Source organism: Littorina saxatilis, linkage group LG3 (genome assembly GCF_037325665.1).
Source record: "Littorina saxatilis isolate snail1 linkage group LG3, US_GU_Lsax_2.0, whole genome shotgun sequence".
Lineage (NCBI taxonomy): Eukaryota > Metazoa > Mollusca > Gastropoda > Littorinimorpha > Littorinidae > Littorina > Littorina saxatilis.
In genome coordinates this window covers 29,836,940-29,846,939 of record NC_090247.1, presented here as the reverse complement: position 1 = coordinate 29,846,939, position 10,000 = coordinate 29,836,940, and the positions used below count along the sequence as shown (strand labels likewise).

The 10,000-nt window shown below is 40.7% G+C and overlaps 1 protein-coding gene across 5 annotated transcripts in view; it reads right to left on the bottom strand.

Annotated features, from left to right (window-relative positions):
• Nucleotides 1–8,097: 8,097 nt before the first annotated feature.
• Nucleotides 8,098–10,000, bottom strand: part of LOC138962097 (dual specificity protein phosphatase 14-like) — a 34,011-nt gene continuing 32,108 nt past the window's right edge. For all 5 annotated transcript variants that reach the window (XM_070333812.1, XM_070333813.1, XM_070333814.1 and 2 more), the window contains 2 exons: nt 9,462–9,732; nt 8,098–9,039 (listed from right to left, as the gene is read on the bottom strand). In XM_070333812.1, coding sequence (XP_070189913.1) covers nt 8,713–9,039; nt 9,462–9,701 — 567 coding nt within the window. In that variant the 5' untranslated portion in view covers nt 9,702–9,732 and the 3' untranslated portion in view covers nt 8,098–8,712. The remainder of the gene's footprint in view (nt 9,040–9,461; nt 9,733–10,000) is intronic.

The window sequence follows — 10,000 nt, the reverse complement described above, 5'->3', positions numbered from 1 at the left end:
ATCATTTGTCGTTTTGGGTTTTTTGTGGGGGAGGGCAGATATATATGTCTCTGATCGCCCCAAGAGTTCAGGTTTGGGGTTGTTATAATGTCACTCACACCAGGAGTACCTTAAAACGAGTGATTGAGCGCTCAGTTATCCAAATTGGTAACGTCTGTTTTTGAGAGATGTTTTGAGACTGCACGTCCTTTCTCCGCGCGGCGCCTTAACTTTTCTGTCGCTTTTCATTTTCGTCCTACCTAACGCCCCTGTGAAGCTCCCTGTTCTGGAACAAGAAAAATCACGAGTTCTAGCATACAAGTTTGTACAAATGGTACAGTAACACATTAGTTAATGAGTCACTCAATTCAACACCCCCCCTCCCCCCCCCCCCCCCTTTATGTTTCTTTTTTTTAGTTTTTTGGTACTCCTTGTTTTACGAAAAGAAATTACGAGTTCTATATTAGTGGCACAGTCGATCATCGGTTAATTACGTCCGCTCAGTCTCTGTTTCATGAAGATAAATCATGACTGGGTACCGGGTTCAAGAAGTGGCTCCGTTAATTGGTTAATCCAGAAAAAGGCTGCTTTGTCTGTGGGTTGAGGAAATAATGTCATGACGTTTCAACGCTGACACACGATTCTGACATTTGGTAAGATAGGCCTATCTTTGTAGGCGAAAGTCGCTTTTTCGTGCAGCTTTTTCGGAATTAACGTGGTTTGTTTGTTTGTTTGTTTGTTTGTTTAACGCCCAGCCGACCACGAAGGGCCATATCAGGGCGGTGCTGCTTTGACATTTAACGCCGGTGCGCCACACACAAGACAGAAGTCGCAGCACAGGCTTCATGTCTCACCCAGTCACATTATTCTGACACCGGACCAACCAGTCCTAGCACTAACCCCATAATGCCAGACGCCAGGCGGAGCAGCCACTAGATTGCCAATTTTAAAGTCTTAGGTATGACCCGGCCGGGGTTCGAACCCACGACCTTCCGATCACGGGGCGGACGCCTTACCACTAGGCCAACGTACCGTGCCGGTCGTGGGTGTGGTGGTGTCTGCGTCTGTCCCAACGAAGATGAAGGGAAGGCAAGGGAGTGTGTTGTGCAGTAAGGGGGGGGAGAGAGAGAGAGAAAAGAGGGGTGAAACTAGATTCAGACTTGCCAAGATTTCTGTCCGGTACAATAGTACCTGGGATGTGAGGCCTCTCCGAACAGAGGACACCTCATTTGAAAGGACGCCCTCTGTTCAGTGTCCCGTTGGCTATGCACTATCTCTACCAAAACGTAACGATCGTGACAGCTAGCTAGATCAACTCCAATGTAGGATAGACACTTTTGGTTGGCCAAGGTGTTCTAGCTTTTACAACAGGTACCACCGTAGATTAGTTCCTCTGTGATGAATCCCCCCCCCCCCTCTCTCTCTCTCTTTCTGAACCATACACCTTCTCTGTTGTCCATTCTTGCCTTCATAAGCATCCATTTAAACCTTTGCGAAAACTTCTTTTTTTTTCTTAAAATTGTTGCTTTGGACGCCACCGTAATGTTTTCTTGGTTTTACATGGTTGTCTCGTGTTAGTTGCGAACTTTATTTTTTCTTGCATGATATGCTATGGATGCCTGTACGTATATTACTTACATTGTATATCTATATCTGTTGTTAGGAAAGGTCACGGGACATGGCATATTGCCCCTTTTATTCTTGTACATTAAAATTCTCTATCTGTCTTCTTTATTCCATTCATTCTACTTTTTTGAAGATGTTCTGTGTGTCTGTGTCGTAATTTGTAACTATAGTTCGCCCATGCTCCCAGAGGACCCGAGGTTTAATTAAAATCCGGAAACTTGAATCTTGTGTATGTGTGTGTGTGTGTGTGTGTGTGTGTGTGTGTGTGTGTGTGTATGTGTGTGTGAGTGTATGTGTGTGTGTGTATGTGTGTGTGAGTGTGTGTGTGTATGAGTGTATGTGTGTGTGTGTATGAGTGTGTGAGTGTGTGTGTGTATGTGTGTGTATGTGTGTGTATGTGTGTGTATGTGTGTGTATGTGTGTGTGTATGTGTGTGTATGTGTATGGGTGTGTGTGTATGTGTATGTGTGTGTATGTGTGTGTGTGTGTATGTGTGTGTGTGTGTGTGTGTGTGTATGTGTGTGTGTGTGTCGGGCAGGGGGTATGAGGTTATCAGATTGATTGACATTGATTGATGCACTCCCATGAGTCAGGAATTCAAAGGTAATTGTTGCTATATGTGCAGTGAGGCTGTATACAGGTGTGTGTGTGTGTGTGTGTGTGGTGGTGGTGGTGGTGTGTGTGCGTTGGTGCGTATTTCTACAATAATACATGTATGAATATATACGGGCGATGTGTTCATTTTCCCAAAATGTGTGCTTCCTGGGGGTTTTCCCGCGGTTATCCCTCTCCAGTATGTCACAGAAGTGTTCTTCAGCAGACACCCCATTCCTTCCTCCTTAAACACACACACACACACACACACACACACACACATGCGCGAAACAAAAGGGAACAAAGGATGTCACATACAACATGGTCAGAAAAGCAGACAGCCAGATAGGCAAGTCCATAGGCTGAAATGTACAACAGGAGATGCAAATCAAAAATGTATTTTTAGCTGTAACAGATAGATATATATGAACAAAACAAATACAAACCCAAAATCTAGTTTATTTCAGTAAAGTAAACAAGCAATAGGACATTTCCACTATCGTATCACACAAGTCATAGCATATAAAACCAGAAATGTAAAACCAACCAGGTTGTGCAAAATAACATCCAAATGATACAGTTGGCTAAATTTTATATAGGTAGACTGGATTTGATTTGATTTTAACAACAACAAAAATCAATGGAAAACAACAATTATGAAATTGAATAAAAGAAAAATCAACTCTTTAAATTTACAGTAAAATAATAGCTGTGTCAAAAGTATCTAAAACTGCAGACAAAAGCAACTGAAACACCCAAAAACTTTTTTTTTTAATTTACAAAAAAGAAGAAAATAATGATCATGCCTCACTTTTTTCTTTCAAACAGCTTACCCTCTTGACACTTAATTGGTCCTGCACATTCTATCTTTCTTTCTTTATTTGGTGTTTAACGTCGTTTTCAACCGTTCAAGGTTATATCGCGACGGGGAAAGGGGGGGGGGGGGGGGGATATGGGATAGAGCCACTTGTTAATTGTTTCTTGTTCACAAAAGCACTAATAAAAAAATTGCTCCAGGGGCTTGCAACGTAGTACAATATATCACCTTACTGGGAGAATGCAAGTTTCCAGTACAAAGGACTTAACATTTCTTACATACTGCTTGACTAAAATCTTTACAAACATTGACTATATTCTATACAAGAAACACTTAACAAGGGTAAAAGGAGAAACAGAATCCGTTAGTCGCCTCTTACGACATGCTGGGGAGCATCGGGTAAATTCTTCCCCCTAACCCGCGGGGGGTGCACAGTCTATCTCACATCATCAGATCGTCTAACGTCACATTAGAGGCAAGCAAAAAAAAAAACAAAAAAAAACACACACAAAAAGAACAAAAAGCCGAATACTGCAAATCATCAAGCCTGTGTAAAACAAACAGATCAATCAATACTTTAATTTCATTCACTTAATTCAAACATAATGCTGAATTCATGTTACAAGAATCAACAGTAAAATTGCATCATGATTCATTATTAACCTCTGTTAAGTTTGCAGTATGATGAGATTTAACCCTTTTAATTTTTGACAATAAGGTATAAGGCTGTCAAATCGATGAAAAGTTCTGAAGACGGTCATGTGTAGTCTTTGAAAATTAGTTTCTCAAGGCTTCAGTCTTTTGAAAGGGTCTACAAAAAATGACTTTGTCATAACCAGTGAATCCTTCGACACAGAAATGATGAATTAACCAATTTCTTGTCACCAACATTCAGTAGACTAGGAGCCACTGTATTTACAGGTATGCCAAATCTTTGGAAGCAAAATCGATCACAAGCTCACTGGCAGGAAGAAAGCACAACTGTCTGCAGGTAACCAAAAAATAATACTGACCTAGGTTATAACCAAACAGAGCAACAAAGCTATAACAACACAACCGTTATAAATAAATAATAAAATGACTGATGCATGTCGAAAACCAATCTCAGGAATGCTTCCACAACTTAATTGTTCTACAAACAAACACAAAACTGCAATGTAACAAAAGACAAATACCAAAGTTCTAGAACTATATCTTTTGATCTCCAGAAAAGACCAATAATGTTATTCCCAAACATATGATATTTTGTTAAACCAGTTCTAGACCCTTGCCTATATGTTTTTACTGTGTGAAGTTGGGAACATGGAGTTGTTTCCCTTCAGCTGACAACTCCTCAGAAATTCTGAACACAAAACAGCTGCAGCTAGAACCATTTTTTGAACATTCTCAAAAAGCTTTTCTTTAAGGTTGCAAGACAGGTCTTTTTTCTACATTTTTGATTGAATTGATCAAAGTATAAATCAAACACAATAATTATGGTCGAAAACAGATACTTCTTCAAGAAGAATGTAACAGTTCACAGATCAGATGTATAATGATTAATCTATAATTTTTTTATTCTTAACTGTAATAAAATTATTACCTGCTACGATGATCTAGGAAAACAAGAAAGATGTTAATTCTATTTAATCCGCTTACCATTTTTTAAGAAGAACGATAAAACTATATGAGGATCCAAATGTTGGTTATTAATGATCTAACAGCAGCATGCAGTTCTGACTGCCTCATCTCCACCAGCTATATGAATTCTATATCTACTCGATTCTTGCAGATTTTGTGTTCTCCAAATGTATGGGCCTAATTTCTAGCACTTTCACATTGTTTCCCTTTTTCCTGTGGATGGTCCTGAGGTTTGCAGTTCAGTTTTAATTAGAGGCTTGGTTTTTATTTAACATATACAGTATTTATGTCTGGGAGTAATAAAACTATTTCTAATATTGTCTGCACCGGGCGGCATGAAAAGGAAACTGCATCAACAAAACATACACTTGGTATCTATTATAAATAAATATGGATTAATATGTTCATGTGTGATTATAGATAAATTAACAGATATGTCACACCACACATATATAACAAAACATAAAATCAATAAATACTGTACATAGAAGTCAGATCATCGTTTCACTATCAAAATTGTTTTATTCTTTCTTTCAACCATGCGCATGTTCTATTTGTGTAAGTTATTTGCACTTTTTATGCATACAAAGATAAACTCCTTTTGCCAAAGATCAATTCCGTCACCGTCATTAAACAAGTGTGATTTTTCTCTTCCAGAATGACATGAGAATGTCTTATAACTTGGTATTCAATATCAACGGTAAAAAAAACCATGTACATGTTAACGTCACTCGCCCTCTCCCCTCCAAACACTTCAAACTAATCTTGTTGCTGTTGTTGTTCATGTAAGTTTCAAAAACCTAGAGTAGAAAACAAAAATGGTATTAATTCACTCACTGATCAAGTTTTTCTGCTAAAAGGTCGTAAAGCTGATTATCACAGTTAAATACAATTAACAAAGCCCTGTTTGAGGTCATGTACATACATGTTTGACATACAAATATATGGAGAAAAAAATTAATAGGAGAATGTCAATGCCTAATTACTTATCCAATGTAGGAACTTGTGTATTTCCAAATGGAATTCTTAATGACTGTAAAAGAGATTACCTCATTAAAACAAAGTAGCACATCTATATATATATACGACTTGTGTCTGTGTGTGTGTGTGTCCGCGATGCACGCCCAAGGTTCTCGATGGATCTGTTTCAAATTTGGTGGGCATATTCAGGTAGACCCCGGACACAACCTGCTCGATGAGATATTTCAACACAAGCTCTCAGCGCGCAGTGCTGAACCGATTTTGGTTTTTCTCTGGATCCATTCCCAGTAACTCTTCCTTATCTCCCTTCCTTCGTGTGGCGTCAATCCATATTCCCGTTTCTATTTTTAGAAGGTCACTGTTGACAACGCTCAATCCATATTCCTGTTATACTATTTTTACTCTTCTCCAGTGTTTTGCGCGTTTATCTCCCTTCCTTCGTGCGGTGCGCCGGCGGGTCCCCGGCACAGCCGGGTATTTGGCTCGACTTCTTCCCGGCGAAGCCATACCCGGCAAAGCGGGTATTCATCTAGTCATACATATGTGGATATAAACATACAAACACACCCCAAGGGAGTAACTGATGTTAGCAAAACACACATAATTCTGTCGGGAAAGTCATTATAGGTTTATTCACGTTTTGCCTTTCTACTCTGCCTAATTTTGCCTACAGAGATGTGCTGATTAATTAACCCTTACAATGGTGCAATTCTGTAACACATGTTACATAGCCACTGGTGGTTTAACAGAGAGAAAAATAAAGAAAAACGGTCATATAGGTTTTCGCATCGATGGGAGGTAATCAGAACCGCCCAAACAGACTGAGCCAGTAGCGCGACATATGTCGTGACAACCAGGTGACAGTATACGTAAAGTAGCGTGACATATGTCGCGACAACCAGCCTAAGGGTTAATGCACAACCTCTGATTGAACACTTTGCCCCACTTCAACTTTGCTCCAATTTGTCATTCACAATAGTGACATTATTTTCATTTTGCATAAAAATGCAGGTGTAACAGAAGCAACTGCAAAGTCTATTCATTAATTTGCTCACATGTATATTTGTTACATGCATATTTTCTCCAGCTCCTTGACTTTGACATATGTCATGTTTACTTCTCCTTCATTGATGTTGTTTCCTTGAGTAGCTTTTTTTCCTTCTTTGATGTTTTTCTTTGTATGAAATTAACAGTTAACCTTCAACAGAGCGTATATACATACAAGTAAAAAACCGTACAAATTTCTCCTCATCCTCATCCTTCTACTCTAGCATTACAGATGTGACTGCTTTGAGTTGCAGTACGTTGCACAGTAATTTTAAGGTCAAGCACAAAAGTCCCTCTGTTTAACTATAGTTACTCCTTCAAAAACAACAGCCTCTGAAGAAGTCTGTTCCTTTGATAAATTGTGCTCCAAAAAGATGATTCATTGTGGTATATGATCTTGAACAGATTGTGCTATAGTGCAATGTTCTTACTCAGATTGTGCTGTACTAGTCCATATACTACAGTGGAACCCCCCTTTTTAAGACACCCCCCCCCCCCCCCCCAATTTAAGACTTCCTCCCTTTTAAGACCTTACTTTTTGAGATTGTTCATAACCTCTGTAAATTTACCTCCATTATTAGACCTTACTCAGATTGTGCTGTACTAGTCCATATACTACAGTGGAACCCCCCTTCTTAAGACACCCCCCCCCCCCCCCCCCCCCCAATTTAAGACTTCCTCCCTTTTAAGACCTTACTTTTTGAGATTGTCTGTTCATAACCTCTGTAAATTTACCTCCATTATTAGACCTTATTTTTCTCAGATTTCTTTATTTCTTTTCTTTATTTGGTGTTTAACGTCGTTTTCAACCGTTCAAGGTTATATCGCGACGGGGAAAGGGGGGAGATGGAATAGAGCCACTTGTCAATTGTTTCTTGTTCACAAAAGCACTAACCAAAAAATTGCTCCAGGGGCTTGCAACGTAGTACAATATATCACCTTACTGGGAGAATGCAAGTTTCCAGTACTTAAAGGACTTAACATTTCTTACATACTGCTTGACTAAAATCTTTACAAAAATTGACTATATTCTATACTGTACAAGAAACACTTAACAAGGGTAAAAGGAGAAACAGAATCCGTTAGTCGCCTCTTACGACATGCTGGGGAGCATCGGGTAAATTCTTCCCCCTAACCCGCGGGGGGGCATTTTTCTCAGATATGTTGGGAGGTATTAAAAGGAAGGTTCCACTGTAACAGCTACAGGCTTTCAAAACACGATGTGCTCACTGCAACAGATGAAGGCGTTTTAGTTCTAAGCCTATCTGTACCTCCAGGTGCGTATATATTTGATCCTTCACATTTTCCACAAGTTGCGTATTCTGTGACCTCTCAAGTTCACTCTTTCAACACAAACCTATAACAAGTGCTTGCACATCCACATGCAGTTCCATAAATGAACAAAATGCACACACAAGAAAACTGCATAGGAGCAGTGTCAATGAGTTCATTGTTTATCACCAGTTTTTCTTCTTTGTAATTCAACATCACCAGGTCAGATGCTATCAAACAAAAATGCCAAAATCAAACAAAGAAATGTCTTCTAGAATGTTGTCACACTGTAAAGGAAAACACAGCCTCTTGGAGATATTTTATTTATTTATTGCAGTCAATATTATCCCAAATCACACAGAAAAAAACTGCTTCAACAGCCAGAAATGTCACCGTCATCCAAAAAACCATCTCAAGACCGGCACCCAGTTTCAAGTCACCATATAAGTGATTGCAAATTTTAGCGCCAGAACGGGAGACTAAGAACCCAGTAAGTCTCCAACGTGACTGCAACCTCCAGTGCCAAAACAACATAGCCCGAGAATGGTAACCACAGTGATTCCAATCTTCAGCACCAGAAAAAGGTTAACAGGCCAATAATAGCTCAAGATTCAAGACTCAAGATTTTAGTGTCCTTGTAAAAATGCCTCGCAGTGTCAGGCAGTCTCAAACATAAAATACATCACATTTCACCAATACCGCCACAGCCGGTGGCACGCAAAGTTGCACCCACACACCCGCTGAAGTCAGTGACTGCAAACTCCAGCACCAGTCTGCTAGTAACCGTAGTGACTGCGCCCGGGTCGAGAGCTGGGCAGCCACACCATGTGCTCCGTCTCCTTGATATAGACCTCCGGCACCAGTCCTATATTGGACTGCACCATGCGCACTGTGTTGCGTCCAAACAGGCGCCGCTCATAGTCCACCAGCTGCTTAAAGAAGCCGATGTTTGGGTGCACGACAGAGCGGCACCGCTTGCAGTGGCGGTACGCCTGGTCCAGGGGCATGTTCTGGTACTTCATCAGGTACGCTATGCAGATGCTGGACGAGCGACTGACGCCTGCCACGCAGTGGACTAGAGTTCGGCCTCGCTGCCTGGCCACCTGAAACATGCATGGATGAATATTACTGCTGGTGTTGTGGTAATATTATGGATGAGTAGACTGCAGCTCAAGGTTTGCTACGTGAAACACACAAATGTGCTTTGGGCAAGTAACTTACATCTGGGAGACAGTGAACGAAAGGTTCTGCCTTCATGTCTGTCTAATTGCCACCTAAAACCTATACACACATGCATGTACTCTGGCACGCACACACATACACTCACACACACACACATAACTTACTCACATGATGTGCATACAATCATATCACTCCGAACATTCCTGTCAACAACAATTCTCTCCTCAACATACCTTACCCCCCAAAAAAGAAATACACACACACAAAACAAACAAACAAACAAACAAATGACAACAACAACAAAACTGTCACCCACACTCACAACCTCCCCCCTCCAACACACCTGGTTGATCTTATCAGCACAGCGGTCAAAGTAGACGCTGAGGTTGGCGGAAGGCACATCATCGACATGGATCTGGATGCTCTCCACATTGTGCATCTTCAAGTTGGGAATGTCCATGGTGAGATTGATGATTTGGGTGATGCCCAGCAGGCGAATCTTCTCCCCCTTGACAGCTGCTGCACTGCTCAGGTACAGGCAGTCAGTGATTTCTGCGATCTGGGAGAACATGGCGAGGTCCATGTTGACGTTATCTGCCTGTGGTTAAACTCGTCTGGGGAAGAAAAAGAATAGGGTATGAGGATTTCAGTTACAGGCAGTCAGTGATTTCTGCGATCTGTGAAAACATGGCGATGAGGTCCATGCTATCTGCCTGTTTCTTTCTTTATTTGGTGTTTAACGTCGTTTTCAACCACGAAGGTTATATCGCGACGGAGAAAGGGGGGAGATGGGATAGAGCCACTTGTCAATTGTTTCTTGTTCACAAAAGCACTAATAAAAAATTTGCTCCAGGGGCTTGCAACGTAGTACAATATATTACC